This window comes from Manis pentadactyla, chromosome 2 (genome assembly GCF_030020395.1).
Source record: "Manis pentadactyla isolate mManPen7 chromosome 2, mManPen7.hap1, whole genome shotgun sequence".
NCBI classification, from domain to species: Eukaryota; Metazoa; Chordata; class Mammalia; order Pholidota; family Manidae; genus Manis; species Manis pentadactyla.
Genome location: NC_080020.1, coordinates 234,661,900 through 234,682,077, shown reverse-complemented (window position 1 = coordinate 234,682,077; position 20,178 = coordinate 234,661,900). Strand labels below are relative to the sequence as shown.

The 20,178-nt window shown below is 51.3% G+C and overlaps 1 protein-coding gene across 13 annotated transcripts in view; it reads right to left on the bottom strand.

Annotated features, from left to right (window-relative positions):
- The window catches only part of MYT1L (myelin transcription factor 1 like), a 385,352-nt gene that overhangs the window by 78,294 nt on the left and 286,880 nt on the right, over positions 1–20,178 (bottom strand). For 10 of the 13 annotated variants that reach the window (XM_057497485.1, XM_036881769.2, XM_036881779.2 and 7 more), the window contains exons 9-11: positions 19,600–19,874; positions 7,609–8,586; positions 3,264–3,398 (exon numbers count right to left, since the gene is read on the bottom strand). In XM_057497485.1, the coding sequence (XP_057353468.1) occupies positions 3,264–3,398; positions 7,609–8,586; positions 19,600–19,874 (1,388 nt within the window). The remainder of the gene's footprint in view (positions 1–3,263; positions 3,399–7,608; positions 8,587–19,599; positions 19,875–20,178) is intronic. The other 3 variants (XM_036881777.2, XM_036881782.2, XM_036881781.2) reach the window with 1 other exon arrangement.

Below are 20,178 nucleotides of genomic sequence, written 5' to 3'. Positions count from 1 at the left end.
TTTCACCCAGGAATTAAGTGCTTTCTTATTCTTTACCTAGAGTGTCTAGAATCAAAGGTGCTTCTCAGCATGAGACGCTATCCAGGGTGCCAGGAAGCCAGCTGACTGAGCCGGGCTGGCGTTTCTGCTGGCCACTGGCATGCCCTCCCTTCTGGTGCCTGGGCACCACGTCACCACTCCGGCTGAGGAGTCTTGAGCTGGGACCCTGACCCCAGTGCGGCCACCTGCAAACTGGAGGACAGCGTGGCAGGCAGGCCGGGAGCTGTTTCTGAGCGTGGCCACCTCCCAGGTGGTGAGCTGGCTTGTGGGGCAATGTCGGCCGCTCTAGGGCTCCCTGTGTTTCCTGCAACCTCCTCTATCTCAGAAGCAAGCTCTGCCTTTTCTCTGAACCCTGCTTCCACCCGGCGCGGTCCCCCTTGAGGACGCATCTGGCTCCTGTTCGGCTCCCTGGATGCCGGGCCCGGGCTGGTGGAGTACGATGGTTGCTCAGCACACGGGGTCCTTGGGGCCGGGGTGCTGGGGCTGCTTTGTGCAGGCTGCCTGGCTGGAGTGGGGCTCCCTCTCTGGGGGGTCTGGGAGCAGCTCTTGTCTCAGAGGAGGGCCCCTGAGCCTTCAGAGCCCGCACCTGCCCTCTTCCCTTCCTCCGGGGCCCCATTTGCCATGTCCTTCCTGCTGAGTTCTGTTTTCCCACAGAAACCCTGCCAGGACACAGCGGCCCTCTCAAATTAATGCACATCTTTCCTTTCCTTTTATGCTGAACTGTTCAGATATGAGCTCTTTCCCGAAGACAGCAGACACCTTTCTGTTGTCTACAGTACAGATCTCAAATCGCCCAGACCTGGCTCTCCTGCCCCAAGGGGACTCGGACTCCCAGCCTTCACTACCTGGGACCCACACGGGAGATGGGGTCTTTGCGGGACCCTGCGTCTTCAGGCCCTGCCACCCAGCCCCACACGCACCCATCTGGCCCACACGCAGCTCCGCCCCCACTGTGGCCCAGCTCGCCCCTCTGCGTGTCAGGACGAGGCTTTGGCTCAACAGACCCAGGGCCTCTGTGTCCTTCCTCCTGGCCTCCTTGCCCAGCACGGTCTTGGGACTCTTTCTTGGGCATCCCCTTCATATATGGGACCTTTTCAGAAACCCCCACCCCCCGTTCTTCTGACTTACGTGCACCTGCTGCTTTATACACACATGTGCAAACCTCCCTAATCTGGCTCCTTGTTTACACTGTTTACTTCGTCTCATGCGCACGCCCCTTTAGGGGGCCTGGGCTTTTGGAGGGCTGGCCTTGTGTCTCTTTCCACGGTGCCCTCTGCGTTTCTAACACACTGGAGGTGCAGCATGCTTTGTCAAATTCACCTGGACAGAAAGGGTGATGAGGGGAAGCTGGCCCAGGAAAACTAAAACTAAAAACAAAGGCCTTCGATGCAGTTCCTAATTTTTCCCACTTTTATGGAATTATAAAGAATTATGCATGAGTAAAGATTTAGATGCGATTTTCTATAGCTGCTCTGGGAGGCATCCCCCCAGGGGCGAAGGTGTGATCTGACCCGTGGTCTGTACGCACACAAACAGTGTGTGACTAGTCAGAACACGGTCCCTGTTTCTGCCACATTTAGACTTTTCCTGTGAAAATACGGGGTCAGGAGAGTTTCCCAGCCATGGAGAAGAACTGATACTCTGCTTTGAAGGTGAAAACATAGGCCTTAAAGAAAAATTGCAGAAAGAAGCTTTCTCTTCTGAAGACATCAGCGCTCGGTCCTGACGCCTCATTTGTGGGGGAGGAAAAGGAAGCACAGCCAGTGGGTGACATGCCCAGGCCCCATGGCCTGTCAGGGTGGAGACCGGGTGCCAGACCCGGTTCTCAGCGGAAACAAACAGGCCCGGGGGTCGGACAGACATGGATCTAGGTCTCAGCATGGTTCTCTGCTCGGGCAAGTCAGTACCTGCTCAGATAGCTTAGGAAGAACTGAACATCCTCCATTCCCCAGGCACGGAGCTAATCCCTGGGAAGAGAAGGCTGATGGACGCTGCTCCTCCTTCCCTCATCTGAAAAGCGGGGCCGCACGGCCCGGCGGGGCTCACGGGGGGAAATGAGGGCGTGTTTGCCGAGTGTGGCCGGGAGCCTGCACGGAGGTGCTGGGGGACAGAAGCCGCTGTGGACAGACCATGCTGTTTCCCTGCTCATGTAACACACGGGCACAGCCACGCACTCGGGTGCGGCTATTTTCACGACTCTAAAGTTTGGTCACAAGATAGTTATAAGAAACGGGTTTATTATTTTCAGTGCCATTTGAAAACCCGGAGGCACAATTATTTCTAAAGAATACTTCGCCTGAACCACTGAGCTAAACCTGCTAAGTCTCAGCTACCACGATGAGCTTGTCTTTGTCCCGACAGCTGCTCCTTGAATGTTCCTGTCAGGCACTGTCACAGGACAAGCCTCTAAAATTCCTCTAAATAATCAGCTGCTCATCTCACCAGATTTCCAGCCAAGTTGCCACATTTTCCCCACTGGAAACTGTCCCTCGGATACTGAGGAAAGTCTTTAATGTACCCTAGACTCAAAACCAGGGTCTTAAACTCATACAGTCATTGCTGGAAATATGCCTCTTCTTCCTGAGCAATCACTTCTCTCTGTGGCTGAAGAGTTGGCACACTGTGTGCTGACAGAAGGTAAATAAAAAAGGTGTGCGTCATTTCAGCTCTCAAGGAAGTTTACTTGTTTCCATAAATACTCCCAGAACTTAACTAATTAAAAGGGATGCATACCTCCAAGCCCACCTGACTTAAACCTCCGTATTTAAGGTTGATTGTGTAGAAATGTTGGGACAACATGATGTGAAACAGACTTTACAAATAAAATACAAATATAAATATTGGTTCAGATACATCCTGAAGTCCAGGTAATTGGGTAAAAGCACAAGGTTCCTTTCCTCAGGGACTCACAGCCACTTAATGCTGGAAGGGGCGTCTCTTTCTACCTAAATTCCGTCCTATAAAACAAGATGCAAGGAAAGGGGTGGCCTTGCTCAGGTCACAGAGCAAGTCACACGTGAGGCCTGCTGCTGGGAGCTGGCTTTGTGGCGAGCCACTGCCCGGGAAGCCCTGCAGCTGGGCCGTGGCGGCGACGGCTCCCGGCCGGACTGCCCGTGAGACAGGAGGGGTGCACTGAACCACCGATGGAAATGACAGAGGCGAGTGGGATGATGTAAACAGTCACAGGTGTGTGCTCCGAGGGGGTTGGTGAAACACGGACTTACTTTCTGGAGGGACCCTATCTTTGTGCGGGCACCCGGACAAACTGCGATGATGCGGATAAAGCCCGGTAACGTGGCCAGTTCCATCACACCCTGGGGTTGGACACTTGCTCTCTTTCTTTTCTGCTCTCGAGGGATCTAAAAGCGACAACAGGTGTCAAGAGAATGAATTTTTTTACCCATTGAAGACAAATGATTACTTAACAATCTGAAGAGACCTTGATAAAGAAAGAAAAAAAGCAGGTGTCAGGGGACAGGCTGTGACATCAGAGTTTTGCATAGTTAGTTCTTTGGTTTGGGGTGATTTTTTTTTTTTACCTCCAGCAGTGTAATCATGAATCATAAAGTATTTTACTTTCTATACTAAAGAAAACACTCTCCCTACCTTAACTCTTGATCAATTGTTTTCCCGTGTGTTACATGATAAGCTGTGTTGCTCAAAGAAATCAATGTCAATAATGATGAGACAGTGACCTTCTCAGAGAGCTGAACTGCAGTTGCTGAGGGCGTCCCAGCTGGGGGACACAGTGCCGTCTGGCACTTTAGTAGGAGAGCTTTCTTACCGAGTGCTCTTGTCGTATGCACTCGCTAAGGTGCAAAAGTTTGCTGGTGTTGAAATTTGTTCTCCTGCAACACTGTTTTGTGTCACATACCAATTCAGTGATTTTCTAAAAATGAGCTAAACTCTCAGAAGGCACTGTAAGCAAATGGCCCAAATGGTGGGAGCCCCACCTGACGGAGGTGATGGACAATCAAAAACGTGTCAGTAGCTGCTGGAGCAACCATGTGTTTTGATTTCTTCATTTGCGCTTGGAACCAGAGGAAGGCTCGCGGAGTGCGATGCACGCATGCGCGGAATCAGGAGGCGATGGTTTCCTACAGCCCCGCCCGCTCTGCTGCGCCAGTCGAGGGGGCAGCAGAGCGGGCACTGGGGCAAAACGTGGCTGCCAGGTGCCAGGAGCGCAATGATATTGCTAACAAAACAATTTATATATCCAGAATTGACCACAGTTTGTAAGTGTGCAGAAAATAACTCCAAAAAATATTTCTAAGGTAAAGCTCAGACCAAACAGTAATATGATGTGTGAAACACAATTTTTGAGTCAGTTTTTGAAAACCAGTTGCGCAGACATCTCTTCAGGAGTTTAGTGCTTTTATGGTGGAAGTTCATTCATCAAGCTGACCATGATTCCTAGAAAATACAGGTTTTATGTTTGATTAAGAATTCATTTTAGATCAAGAAAAAAATTTGGTTTAATATTTTTGAACTCTATGGACTTTTTAAAGTCATCCATGTGACTTGAAATAGACAAAGGAAGGGCTTTATAAACACTTTCATGTTTACATACCCCCCTTCTTTTTTACCTGGCATTGTGATCTATGTAATGGGTCTTTTAGGTCCAGGGATCTCTTAAACTCGGGCTGGTGTGGAGGGAATATCCTAGACATGATTTCAGCTACTTCCTACCATTATCAATACTTAAAAATCTCTGAAAACAAACCTAAAAATTGGTATAATTTAATTAATGTAAATATAAAATAGTAAGTGCACAGTTTCAGAAGAAGATATTGAATATTTAAGATCGTAAACTATATGTAGTTTATAGCGATACAATTTAAAACGACATGGTGATATAACTTAAAGTCATAAACTAGGTGTAATTGACTTTTAAAGCATAAAAAACGTATGTTATAATGATCATGAATCATTAAGTGACTTTTTCATTAGTACACTTACAATTTTCTAAGGAATTATATTATTTCACAGATTTCTAAAGTGTTGTGCAGTCAGGTGTCGATCTGTATAAAAACAGAGCGGCTCCGAGCGTGGGTTTTCGGGAGGCGCTCAGGGCGTAGTCTCTCCTCTCGATGTGTGGGCCCTGCCCCCCCTTCACCAGTCCCCCTCTGCCCTCTTATTGCTCGATCCCACTTCACCCCGACAGCAGGCATCTGAGCAGACACAGACCCACCAAGGAGGCAGGCAGGCTGAGAGCTCAGCCGCGGACCTGGCAGCGGGGCTGGAAGCCGGGTGGTGCGCCGGATGCCGCGTGCTCCCCTCACCCCTTCCAAGTAGATGCTCGAGGAGATGAAAGATAGAGGGTTTCATGATGAATTTCTTTTGTCTTAGATCAGACTTTGGAAAGGTTACTTGTTTACAATTAAACCACTTTGAGGAGATTGTGTATAAATGAGAATCGGTGTGCTGTCCTCTCCATCTTTCATAAAGTAACAGAGAAGCTAGAGATGGTTGGCCTGCTGCGTAGTTGTAGGAATTGTCCATTGGCTGTGTACGGAAGTTATCAAGGAGGTCATTTTACATTTTTAAACAAGGAGGGCATTAAATAGCTCTGCCCCACTTGGCTTTATTCACTGGCTCTGAATGTACGTCTCCAAAAGAAACTTGGGAATGATGTGGGCCCATTGACAGGAAATGGGGAGGAGCGTTGTCGGAGGAGGAAGGCCTGGGGAGGCTGGGAGAGGTGGGAAGTCCGTGTCTCCAGGCCTCCCCGCCTCAGGGCAAAGTCCATCTCTCACCGCTCTTCCCACTGCTGCCCCATCTGTTGAGGGGAAGCAAGCAGTTGCAATTCCTCTCTTGCAAAAAATAAAAATAAAATGAAATAACAATTATAAGAAGACAAAATGGTCAAAAATCTACAGAAAGGTGCTGGGCTAAGGAATGACAGGAGCCACAGAAGCCCTGACAGCACAGACCCTGTTGCGCCGAGCGAGCCCGTGTCGCCGCAGGTCCTTGCTGCACCCCTAGGGTCCAGAGCTCTCCCGCAAAACTGCAGGATTCTGAGACAGGAGCCTAACATGCATTTATCCAGGTAATCAATCCCAGGAGATGGACACTATTTCTTCCTGAAAATGTTTAGTTCCTATACGATTCTCAAATATCCAACTAAAAACTCCAAGTAGATCACACTACAGTCATAAACCTACACGCTACACTTTTAGTCTTTACAACAGCCCAGAATGAGGCTGGTGCTCCCCTGAGCGGCCTGCTTGCTGGCACCGCCACCCTTCTTCACGTGTGGCACCCCGCGAGGTCTAGCCCTCACCCTGTCATGGACACGGCGGCCAGGGCTCAAGCACCTGCCAGTTCTGGAGCCCAGCGGGCCTCCGGCTAAGGCTTGTCTCCAATCGGGACTTGGTTACGACGACGCCCGCCTTGCTGTGGAGTTATGCGCACACATTGAGAGGAGGATACACACCTGTCACAACAGGAAAAATGGGATTTCTGATCTTTGAAAGTTTATACGGCAACTGATTTTCAAACTGAATTCTTAGCCCTCATTATCAGACCCACCATGAGGAAACTCGGTGTTCATAGGAATAAAATACAAAACAGAAGATCTTTTTTGGTGCTAATGGGGAAGAATTTGAGGAATCCCTGGCCATTGCTAAAACTGCTCCTTACTTAGTGCTAAGCGTGCAGTTGGAATGGCCACAGAGCCACAGTCCCACATGAGGTCGTCACACCAGCCTCATGCTGATGGTGGCACGGCTGTTTCTGCAAACAGGAAGTCAATCATTCAGGTTGGAAACTGTTTACATGCATGTTAGGTATAGTGACTATGTAGGTATATGTTGAGTACAGATATATGCAAAGACATTCCCAAACGTGAATGACAATCAGGTGTAAACTACCCAACTGGGGTGGGTCTCAGTGTCTTATCATTAAGCAAGTGCTGTCCTGTGTCCCTGGTTAGTGGGATCAGTGAGGGGGGACACACACCGAAGAGCTTACTACTGGTCTCGGCCTCGGCCTCGGCGGGCCTTGCGTAGCAAATGGCTCCTGTCACTCACTGTCTTGAGGTAGTTCATGTACACCCCCTGCCCTGTCACGTCTTATTGATCATTCCGATGCTGTTCAGTTTCTATCAGGGATGTTCTCTATGGGGGAATTTCATCAATAACTGTCATTTGGTGATAATTTTATAAATTATGGTGTCACCTGCCCAGTCCAGTTTATACAATGAGTGCTTCATCCCTGATTGGCTGGTTGTTGCCTGAGCCCTTGCCACACCACGTACACGGGCTCACCCTGACATTTCCTATTGCTCGGGGTGTCTGTGCTGCGCCCTGTCTTTCCAAGGCATGCATTTTCCATCAAAATGCCCTGTGATTCATCTGCTCTGATAATAGGACAAGGAGCTGCTCTGGGTATCTCTCAGCCAAGCACTGATTCGTTCTTCAGAAACATGATCACATAGCATGATTCTGGAATCAACTCTAGGAGACGTGGTACACTTCACGTGGCGCCCGCTTTAACTGCAGACTAAAATTGGCATCCTCTCCTCTAGCGTGTTCTCATGCGGCAACTTACGTTAGGTAGAAATATTACCTTTACCATAGTATGGCTTTTTGGCATGGCTGTCACTGGGCTTGGGCTTCCTCTCCTCCCCAGGGAGCTGCCTTGGCGACTGCTCCTCGTAGGGCCTCGCGCTGTCCCGCCGCCCGGCCTCCACTGCCATCTTCTCCCTCATGGCCTTCGCTCGCTCCGTTTCCAGGGCGATGGCCTTCTCCAGGAGTGTCAGGTTCCCCTTGGTCATGTCGAACACTTCCTCCGACCTGTCCGAGGCCACGGAGGTGGTGTCCGCGTCTCTCTCGAGGTACCCGTCCTCCTGGGCGCAGCTGGAGAAGGCCCTCGAGCGGGGGCTCAGCTGCTCCTCCAGCCGCATGAGGTTCATCATGTCTGAGTAGTTCCTGCCCGGCGTCCGGCCCGGGGCGGCGTCGTCCTGCCGGCCGAGCGGGCGGCCGCCGCTGCCTGGCTGTGGGCTGCGCTCCTGTGGGCTGGCCTCGCTCAGCCGGCGGGCCAGGTCGGAGCACTGGCTGCGCAGACACTCCAGGCTGCTGAGGCACACCTCCTCGTCGCTGGCCTCCACTGCCTTCTCGGCCAGCCCGTTGTTGGCCGGCTTGCCCAGCATCAGGTAGTTCAGGCCCCGGCCGTCCTGCTGCACCGGCATGTCCGTGTACCCCCTGTCGATCACGTTTTCTGCGAGCACCACTCCGTGTCCCTGCGCCAGCAGCTTGAGGGAGTCCACGGTCTCCCGGACCACGTCGCTGTCCAGGTCCAGACTCAGCTCGCCCTTCCGGCCCAGGCTCTCGCTCTTGTCGCTGTCGTCCTCCAGGCTGTTGGACGTGTTGCTGTTCATCTCCGACTCGGTCCTGGCCCGGTAGGCCGCGTCCTCGGCGATCTTGCCGAGGTTCAGCAGGGACTTGGCCACGAGCTCATCGTAGTTGTCGTACTCGTCGGTATTGGCTTCGCCCTTTTCCAGGTCTTGCGCTATTCGAGTATTGTGACAGTTCATCTGATGGTCTTCTGCAAAGAAAACAACAGAAAGGACAAAAAAGGAAAGAAAAGAAAAAGTGGCTAGAACTTGAAGTTTAGGTGCAACAGCATGGGGCAATTCACCGTGAGCCGAGCCCGCTCTCCGGGCCACAGAACCTTAAACCCCACACACGGCCCTGCCGACAGCGCTGCTATAAAGAGGACAACTGTGCTGAGCAGACAGGACGCCATTTAAAACACTTGCTAGAAACGACTAGTTTCGTCAGTTGATTTTAAAACAAACCAGCATATATGGTAAGTGTAATGTAAAATATCAATTCTTCATTACTTTCAAATTTTAAGAATGACTTATTATCTTAGTGGCTCTATTTATTTATGGCCCAGCCAGATGCATGATAATTACAGTAATCATAATACCAGGCTTTCTAAGAGTTCATGAACTTTACTCGTCAACTCTTAAGCAGATGTGTGCAGGAATTGCTTTTGAATTGTCTGTTCGCGCAGTGGTGCTCAGAAGCCCGCCATGGGCTCTTGAGGAAGCACAGGGAGATGCCGCCTACTGGGTGTTTGGTACCAGAAGCACGTGTTTGGGCAGAAATAAGAGTTATTTTGAATGTTCTACCTTAGAGACAGCTTATCGTGATATACGGGGGCTCCAGAAATACCGCAGCACAACTTTAGAAACTTAACCTAATGAACTGTGATTCCTGTTTATGGAACTCAGCAGGTCCGAGCGAGCACAGAGCGACCAAATGCCCACACGACACAGGGCCGGGCTGGGGCACAGTGACCGCAGCATGTGAGCTGCCGCGTTGAATCAGACTCAGCACTGTTACCTCCCGTTGCCACTCACAGCTGCAGGGAAGTTTCAGTGAGTTGGTGGAATCAATGTGTGGATGAGTGCCAGATGCAATTCCAAAAATGTATTTAGGAAAACTTTCAAAAATAAAAAGAAAAGGAGGCCATGTTAAAAATCACATAAAGCCCTTACGTTTCACCTGTAAGGTGTTCTATTTAACACTCAGAGAATATTTTGGATGTGCACCTGTCTTCACTGAGTCATGTAGATGCTACCAGGCATACTGTAAAATATAGGAAACAGGAAACAGCCGTTGCTAACCAAAGGTGTTCCCTCCACCCACTTAGGTTGGGTTTGGTTAAATGCCTGCCATTTTCACATCTGTTCATTGTTTCTGTGGTTAAAAAAAACAGGAAGGGAATTTTTACAGCTTATTAGTGAGCTGAGGAAATGAGGTGCACTAGTGAGTGGAAAATGCTGGCCAAGCATTGAGTCAGGCCCTCCCAGCCCCGCGCTCACCCTGTGGTTCCTGAGCTGTCCCCTGATGGAGGCTTTTGTTGGTGAGACGGGTTTGGACATTGATGTGCCAGTCACAGAAAGCGCCCTCACTGGCCCACCCACCAAACAACACTTTTTCAGGATCTAACACATCCTTCTAAACACCAGCAAATCAAATTTGCCATGTATTAGTCACAGAACATCAGTAATTGTATGAAACAAATATTGTCTCTTTCCTGAATTATTCCTATAAATCGATTTCCCCGGTGTGAGGGTGCACGCGCTCCCGAAGAGCAGCCAGAGGAAAGGAGAAGTCCGAACAGCGCGGAGGATCCACCCCAAGTGCACACCGGGTCCCCTGGCGTCTCATGTTTTAAGGCCCCAAAGCCTTCTTGTTCTAATGCATCTTTGAAAGTATTAAAGCTGTCCTCCCCTCTCATTCTGTGGCCTCTGATCTTTGTATTCATGGCTTGTGATCGGCCTCCAGACCCCGGGCTGTCAGCTGTGTACAGTCACCGGTGATGGCAGCCAGAAGCACTGTCCCCACAAAGCCCCAACCCCAAGACGCGTTTGTAAGTCATGGTTGGAAAACAAGAAAACTCACATGACCCCTTGAAGCATTTTGAAAGTTGAATCAAAGAAGAAACCATGGTCAGGTAAGAGTTACTATTTTCATGATTTATCTCTTAATTGTCCCTTATGAGGTACATCCTATCCTCAAGACCTTGGAAGAGGAGGAAATCGATGGAGGTGGGGACCCGGATGCCTGAGGCGTCTCCTCTTTCTAAAACCACAGGGAAGGAGCACTTGGAACGGGGTGGTGGCCTACATTTTGGGGAACCCTTCACCTTCCTACCGAATTTGTTATGGACACGATTTTGGTTAGTCCTCCCCACTCTAGTCCTCAGGGCTACTTCAAGCCATTTGCCCCAATAGGGAATGGTTTTTTCTGTTGTTTCGGCACCTCGCAGCAGCTCCTGCGTCCCCTCTGACCACTGAGCTGCGGCCCACATGGCGCCCTGTGAAGCTCGGATCCCTTCTCTTCTCCCCACTCGCCTCCCCCAGGACGGAACACTGATGGGGTGCTTCCTCACCAGCCTCACAGCCACACGGATGACGGGAACTGACGACTAGCCGAGAGGGGGCCCCGCCCTGCCTGAGAACCTGGCAGCAGGCTGCCCCCGCTTCGGGTTCTGATGGGGGCGCGTGAGCCTGGGACCCTCCCCGGGATGTGGGAGCAGGGCTGCTCCTCTGCGGTTCACTGGTTGTGTGGGGCTGGGGTCCAGGCCAGGCCTGTTAGGGGGCTTTATGGGAGCCACGTGGGTGTGTGTGCACAGGCCCCACCCGGGGACAGCCCAGTGTGCTCCCCAGGGCCCGTCTGACCGCAGAGCGCTGACCCACGGGGCAGATGCCGGGACGTCAGCCTATGTGTAGAAGAAAGCTGGGCACGGACAAGGGGAACCCATCAGCCCTGGCCATGCGGCTGCTAAAGGGCTCGGCCACGCTTCCCAGCTGCCACCACGCGGGGCTGGCCCAGGCCGCGTGACCCACAGCAGCGAATCTGGATGTGGTGATGAAGCACGAATGGCCAGGGAGCGTTGCAGGTCAGCAGAACTTCTCCAGTTACTGGTATTCAACTCCTTCGAAACACATGTGAAATAAAATTAAGTCTTAATTACACGAATGGGTGGTGGTGGGGAACTGTTGTGCAGCCGCCAGCGGGTCTCAGGGCCTGCTCTGCACCGGCCTCCTCTGGTTTAGACCACTGCAGCAGGCTCTCCGAATTCCTCTGGCATGTGTTTTCAGGCCAGTTACCGGAGGCTGGTAATGAAACGGGTCGCGTGTGCAGTGGGCCCTGGGAAGTGGGCCAGGGACCGTTGATGTGGCGCTGAGCGCCTCCCTGAATATTCCAACCACAGGAAATCCCGGAGTCAGCTGGGTTAGGTCCTCATGTGACCAATGTTCTATCAAATAGGCAGAATGTGTCTGTGATGAAATAAAGCCTTTTACCAGAACATTATTTTAAAATGTAGGCTCATGCTCTAAATAAGAGATACAGCAGTTAGAGGTTTAAAGAGACGAGGAGGGAATGTTCCTTTCATCTTTCGTGTTTGTATTTTATGTCTGTTCTCCAGCAAAGCCACGTGGCAGCAAGTGGGGAGGAACCACCTGCCAGTAGGTGTGGCCCGTGTGCTCACCACTGGGGGCCACAGAATCTTCAACTTGCGGTGGACGCCAGGGACCTGGCGGGCCGCTTGCGGGCGAGAGGCGGTCCCGTGCGGCCCAGGCGCACTGAGTGGCCCCCTGGGCCAGTCCAGCCTCGTTCTTACTGCTCTGCTGGTGCGCTTTTGTTCCCATGTGAGCTTCAGGAAACTAGGGCTGGATTTGACCACCGTGGAGCCGGGTTGTTGTGAACAATTCATGCTCAATAATACTTCAATTAGAGACCAAAAGACTTTCTCAGACCAAAATAAGTGTAGTCACAGGGCGTTTTCCCTCCACCCTCCAGACCAGAATCTGAGGCGGAAGAACTCCGTGGAGCCGACCGTGGGAGCAGCAGCCGTGGCCTGCTCACCGTGGTCCCCAGCAGTGTGTGAGACACAGCTTTCGGCTCTCTCGGTACCAGTCCTGGCTGTGGCCTGTTGTTCTGCCGGCCGTGAGCGGGGGTCACGGGCAGGCAAGCAGACAACTGACTTGAGGAAAACAACAGAAGAACAAACAGAACGAAGAGACACTTTGCTCTAGAGCCTGCTGGGCCCCAGGAGGTGCGGTCTGTGTGTCCCCCCAGGGCTCCACGCGGTGGGAGGCCACCGCTCCACATGTCATTAGAGAGCTGTTTCTTTTGGAGTATAGAAATAAGTAAATATGGAGTTCATTTTTTGGCTTGTTAGTCATAAATTGATAATGTAGCAGATTCTAATGCAAAGATGGTCACATTTTAATGGCCGCTGTGACTAGGAAAGAGGTGGAATCCCTGTGCCCTTCCTGACCAGATGGAGGGTGGAGGCCACCTTCCCCTTTCCCCAGGGCTCTCTGACCCTCCAGACCCGCGGCAGCCCTTTCCCCTGCGGGCGAAGAGCGGGTCCCACCCTCTGCTTCCCCTTTGTGAGTCGTCCCGCTCGGTGGGGCAGGAGCAATGCCTCCCCACGTCCCCGCGAGGCTGTGTCTGCAGCCTCCCTGCTGCCTGCGGACACAGGCGGCCTCCACTCCGCAAGCACCTCAAGCTTCCGCACCAAGTTCTGCATCTGCAACGGGTCTGCTGACCCGGGCAGGGCTACTGCCCATGGCCCACAGCCTTCCTTACACTGAGACGAAGCAGAGGGCACAGGCCTCCCTGCACGATGGTGGATGCCACCTGCAAACACTGTGGTGCAAACACTGGCTCAGGACTGGGAGGCGCTGCCACAGCTGATGAACTGCCACCGTGTGTGGCTCACAGCTACCTGCGGAGAGAGTGGCAGCCTGAGACAGGAGGGAAGCTTCACCAGCCTTTCACTGGGTCGGACTGCAAAAAACACGCGGAAGCCTTGGAGAGGACAGCATGGGACAGCTTTCTATCAGACCACAGACAAACGGCAGACGGTCCTGGTTTTGTAGGCCAGCTCTGATCGGCCGGTTCGGCACTAACAGAATATCGCTTGCTGTCGGTCAACGACTGTTTGCCGAGCCCTGTGCGGAGCAGAGCAATGCGCCTTGGGACAGGGGCCTGGCAGTCGGGGGAGCTGTGCTGTCACTGGTGAGACAGAAACAAACAGCAAATGGGCATAAACCAGGATGCCGGGCAGGGATGCGTGCCACGCGGAGGAGCAGAGAGCAGCACGGGGGCCGGGGCGGCCCAGGACGCATGGCATTTCAGGAGAGAAGCCCAAGGCCTCACTGGGAGGGCACTGTGAGCAGGGGGAAGGGGGGACGGTCAGGGGAGTGTGTTCAAGCCGAGGGGGTACATAGGACGGGGCTGGTGTGCGTGAAGGAACCACTGCACACATTTTATGATTTTAACTAAATGACATCCAAATGTACTAAATGCAATTTACCTACAGTTAAATCAGCACATTTGACGAGGGGCTACCGTGTTGGCCGGCTCAGCCTCAGCGCGCAGAGCTGACCTCTGATGTGGTTTTTCTGACCTACAGACCATCTCCCAGCACACCGCCGTGCGTGCCTGGAGCCGCTCTCACGGAGCCCCAGGTCCCGCGGCAGCTTGTGGCCCTGGTCCTGGCTGCGCAGCCCGAGAAGAGGTGAGGGCTCATCCCTCTGACCCCTGGGGCCAGGCCACGCTAGTTTGCTCATGGGCACATGACAGAAGGCGCCCAGTGAACCTTGGTTGCGCCAATGGATGAACTTGGCGAGGGAAAGCAGGGCTGGTGGGCAGGTACCACCCCTGCCCTCATCCCCAGTGGGAAGCCCTCTGTGTGTGGCTGGGGCAGAGGACAGCCGCTGGGCTTGGGGGTCCCTGCGTGTGTCTACTGCACGACCGTCCTTCCCAGCCTGTCCTCAGAGGAACAGTCCTGCGTCCGTTCCATGTCTCGAGGTGGACCTTGCCGTTGTACAGTGAAACACCCCCCTGTGAGGGTGGCAGGAAGAGCAGGTGCAGCAGGATTCTGCCTCTGGGGGTCGCAGCACCCATGAAAAATATCACAAAGTATCTGACGAAGGTTATTGAGTTTACACTGCTGACCATTTTATAAGCTAAAACATGATTTAAAATCTTCCATTCAGCTAAATGAGAGAAAAGGAAGGAAAAATAATTTTCACCTGGGATCCAAGCTGCATACACATAATGTAGGAATCATGAGTTATGGTCCTTTCTTATCTTAAGGTATTTATTCAATAGGATCTAAATGAATGGAATATGAATGAATAAAATGCCATTTTTCATCAAGTTTTGAAGACCTTTGTCCTTGATGACTTAGGTATCGGCTTATCTAAATTTGGCGACTTACAAAAACAAGATAGTCATGTTCCCTGACCTCCATCCCCACCCGGAGAGCAGCTACCTGAAGTCCGTGGTGTCAGATGGAGATAGAACGAGACCCACTAACCTGCCTGCCTCCCTCCCTCCCTCCCTCCCTCCCGTTCTCTCTCTCACACACACTCACGCATGAGAGCGCTCCCTAAATAACGGCGCTGCCTTGATCTTTCCCAGCCCGGCAGAGCAAGATGATGCTGGGAACCAGCGTCAGGAGAGTCTGTGCAGATCCCAGACGTCCTGTCCACAGAATGACTTTGAAGCAAACGTGGCTGCTCCAAAAATTATGTTTGATTGGGAGGGAACTAGAGGGCATTAGGGTCCCTGCTGGCCCTTTCTAATCAACCATATTCAATCCCTGTCAGATAGAAAAGGGCCTGGTCTGCTTCTAAGGCCAAAATGACACTACAACTTCCTTGGTAACCTGTTCAATGATCTTTGTTTTTCTGCAAATTTTGTTCTTGTTCTCATCTCAAATCTTTAAAGCCTCCATCTCAGCTTAAGAGTTCTAATTCTGCCCTTTGTAAAGAACCATAATTTTTATTTTCTCATGCACACATTCCTCTTTCATACCGTTTTATGCATTTTTTGGGGTAAAGGGTGATAGTACTTAATTTTCATGCCTCGTGGAATCCAGTGCACTTCTGGGTACATGGAAAAATCCATACCAGTTTTTGATATGAGCTACCCCTGGGCCCTGAGTCCTTTAAGTTAATGCAGGCTTAATGTGCCTGATGCATCTGCTGCACACAGCCATGGACCGTGGGTCCAGAATGACGGGAGAGCTCGAGCAGGCGCATGGGGGAGTGGTGCCCGGCAAAAGTCGCCCCTGACTACAACTGCTGCATCAGAGTCCGGAACTGCTCACCTCTCTCAAGCATTTCTCTATGCTGCGACTTCTTTAGGCTTTGAATCGAGTCAGTGAGGTGGGTGAGGGGCCAGGGCCGTCGCCCTCATCCTTGCTGTCACACTGAGTTCCAGTGAGAGGGAGTAGTGTGCCCAGGGTCAGCTGTTCAGCCAGAGCCAGGAATCACACACTGCCCCCGGGCTTCCTTGCGTACACTGATAAACCAGCATTTGGAATAAAAATTAAATTAACAAGAAAAAGCAAATGAGCAGGTAATTTCTTTAAGTGGAATTGAATAAAAACATATTAGATCTATCCTTTTACATCCTTTATTTTTCATTGTTATGCAAAAAAGTTTCTCCCAGTTCTTGATGTGTATTGCTTGTATCTTAAATGTCCGTGACATCACATTCTGGGCAAGCTTTCCGGTTTGTTTGAAGTGTCTGAAAATTCATGAAATATAGTTATATTTTATAATTATGCAAATTAGTTTGCATGAAGAAAGTTGAAGTTCTATCCCATTAGAAATGTCTAATTCTGCATTTACTCATTTCTGAGTGACAGAGCCATACATCTCACCATCTCCACATGCTGAAACCCCTAAAACAACACTTTCACGGATGTTGGGAAATAATAATTTTTAAGATGATAAGAAAATCATCACATGCTTTCTCCCAACTGTGCCCACAGCCGCTCTCCAGTTGAAACTTCGCACAGTACACATGTCATCTCTGTGTCTATGCTGGTCTCAGAGCGCGTTGCCGTTTCTGCTGAGTGTGGGGAGCCGGCTGGCTGATTCTGACAGTCACAGTCTGTCTGCATTTCAGCTCGCTTCTCTCATCAGGGACATTTCCCTGACAGCGCTGCGAGAGGATAACTGGCTGATCAAGATGAACTGCACCAAAGGCGCCACGTGCAGACCTTCCACCTTCGTGCCGCCTTGTCAGATGAAAACCCAAGCCCACTTGCACGTTGTCACAGTGCTGTAATAACGGGTCCCGGGCACCATCCTGTGTGAAAGAAAGGGCTCCCTGGAAACTCTGCAATAAACACTTGCTTCTGCCAGGAGAGATTTATGCAGGGTGGGCTTTGTCATGAATTCCGTCCAAAGCAAGTTGAGTTACTGTAGAGGAAGCGCCTGTTAGAAGCTCCACTTGAGGACAGGACGGGTTCACGGTGGAGGCACAAAGAACAGAGTCTGGAACCGGGACGGGTAGCGCCAACCAGCGGTGCACTGAGACGATTCCAGCAGGAGTCACATGAACACAGCAAGAGCACATCTGCAGCGCATGCTCCCCGCTGCCTTGCCACCGCGCCCACACTCTGTCCTGGTCAGCTTGCCTGCCCAGAGCGATCGCGTTGTATGTTCTGAACATAATTACTCACCTTTTCCCTGAAACCAACCAAGTCCTCCCTAGATGTGAACATCCATAAATGCCACCACACATCTTTGGCTGACTCCTATGTAGAACAAAATGCCAAAGGAACCAGGAAACCTTTAGAAAAGGATTTGCATTTGATCTAACTTAACCTAGTGGTCAAGTGAATTGTCCCCCAAAGTTGAATTGTCCCAGACAGTCCTGAGATTCAATAAAGAGTAGCCAGGTAAAGACTATATATTTATCAACATACTTCAGAAACAGAATATGTCAAGAAACAATTACATGTTAAACATAGAAGTGAACATAACATAAAACATTTCCCTAGTCTGGAAAACAAATTGCTATAATCTTCCTCATGGAATTTTCTTTCCTGTTTGTGCAGAGATACAATATGTACTCATACAGATATATATGTGTATGTGTGTGTGCATGTATTTATATGTAAATAAATATACACATATTTATACTTATCGTATATATGCCCATATGTTTGTATACATATTAAATATATATTCTTCCTAGCAGGCTGAAGTATGAAGATAAACCATAACTTACTAGGCATTAGGTAACCATTTAACCTGTATTTCCAAAGTAACAAGTGTCTGAAAAAAATATTACCATGCCATGTATGAAATATTGCTATTAGAGAAGTCTACGATCCCTGAATAATAACTTGCTTAACTTTAGGATAGCAAGGGAACTTTTACTTGAATGCATTTAGACCATTACAATGTACTTTGAAAATAAAATTCTTCATGCAAAAATATGAATCTAATGTGAAATAAATTACTCAGATATTCTTCTCCACTGTTCAAGTAAGCAGACGGTGACTAGGAGCTAAGCCTGTCAGGTAAGCCACCAGCAGAGGCTGACCATGTCCACCAGAGTCCAGCACTCACTGGGGGTCACCTGAGCATCAGTCTGCAATGAGCGCGCTGAGGGCTCCTACCCTGCCTGTCAAACACGATCGCTGCGAAGATAACCACGGCGCTGCCCACTAATGTCCCCACCACAGATGTGCGTGATCAGCAACACTTTGGTTCATGGCTAAGTATAATGCTGGGGAGCCTTGAAATTAACATGACTGAATCCCCAAGTTATGAGTAACGGTCCTCCTGTAGTCTGTGGGCTCCTACTGCAATAATTTGGTGGTTTGTGTACATTTGTTTTACCTAAAACAAACCTTTCAGTAGACCCCACATTTCAATTGACGATAAAGCAGAAAATGCCTCACGGGTGAAGGAACGTTGGCACCCAGCAGAAGCAACTGCCAGCTCGCGTTTACTCCTGAGGCCAGCACTGCACGGCTGCCATGCCAGGCCAGCTTCTCCGTGTTAGATGGGCATCTGCCGCGGGGGTGCATGTGTGAGAGCCAGCCCCTCACACTGTCTGGAGTGTCCTCTCACGCTGCGCTGCATCCCCATTAACTTCAGGTCACTATTTGTGCCTCTGTTTGCTAAGAAAAGGCACAGCCTATCTCGGGGGATCTGCTGATGGCTCGGGGATAGAACAGCCATGGAGGAACATGAAACAGAGACACTGAGGTGGTGACCCAGCTCTCTCGTCACCAGGTACAGGAAGATTCAAGCACAAAAAGCCTCTCTCCACTGGCTCCAACAACTGCCTTTGTATTGAGAAATTAGCTCTCCTAAAATCCAGATTTTTGAAGAGCACTGAGCTCAAAGGAAAAGCATAAGGGAAAAATATTCCCTTCACTTTTGGACATGTTTTGGCATTTCCCTGAGACAACTCTGAGTCAACAAAGACTATCTCAACTCTTCAGAAAACACCCACTTCTTTCTGGAAAAGAAATGACTCTTATGAAAGGATTAGCTTTGAAATCATATTTCTGTGTCTGACACGAACAGAAAACTGAATACAAAAGCAAAATCACCTTGTATTTACTGCCCAAACATGCCCCCTGCCCTGTGTGGCGTGCGTGTTACGTGGATGTCTAACTCACAGCGCCGGACGCCTCAGATCAAAACCTCGGTCTCGGGTAGGGAAGCAGGCGGCGGGGCGGGTCGATTCATCTCATTTGAGCAGGTTCTCCCCTCACTCCGGGTGTGACAGACACTAAGGAAAAGCTCTGGCAACCGACAGGCGAGACCCGCCTCGCCAGCTGACGCGCCGGCGGCCGCACCGAGCTCCCACCGTCTGGGGGGCCCGTGGGCTCAGCCCCCCACGGCGCTACGTGGCCGACAGCGGCGTCCCCTGGCACAGCGTCCAAGGAGGCGCGAGCCTGCAGGGCAGGAGTGCCGATGGACCTCCTGGGTGGGAGCCGCTAAGCCGATCCGACGCGCACACCGCGACCTGTGGGGCCCTCGATCTGAAGGGCGACCGAGATGAAGGCTGACCCCTGACACAAAACGGAGAGGAATTCTTTCGAAACAAAAGCCAAAGACCCACAAATGGCTGTTCCTTCCGGCACCGAGCCGCAGACCTGCTCAGGTGGCAACCGTCACGAATCTGGAACATCAACACCAGGCAATTCACGGGGAAAACTGGGCCGACGCCCCACCACGCTCGGCCGGCGCCGCAAGATTACCGTTTTCCTCGTCATCCTCGTCGTCGTCCTCGTCGTCCTCGTCCTCGTCCTCGTCCGCGTCCGCGTCCTCCTCCTCGTCCCGGTCCACCTCCTCGTCCTCCGCGTCCTCGGAGTCCTCGTCCTCCTCGTCCAGGTCCTCGGACCCGTCGCTGTCGTAGCACTCCTCCGCCGAGGAGCTGTCCGCCTTCACTGCCAGCGGCTTCCGCTTGGGGGCGGGCTCCTGGGGCTGCTTGTCCTGCGTCTTCCTCTTTTTGGCCAGGGGGCAGCCGTATACGCTGTTTACAGAGAGAGAGAAGATGCGTGTCACTGCCCGGGAAGGCCAGAGCAACAGGACATGGCGCACGTGCACGGCCCCGGGTCAGCACGGAGGCCGTCCGCACACACGCCAGGACGCGCTGACCGAACGGCAGGCCGAGCAACACGCCTCGCGTCGGCCGGCGCTCACTTGGTCTGACCCCTCGTCCTCCCACAGAACAACAGGGGGATCCTCACACACTCGTGGGGATGCTTTCTGAAGCATGGGCACAATGTCAGGTGCTTAACAACACGAACTCAGTTTATTAAATGTCTTGCCAGACG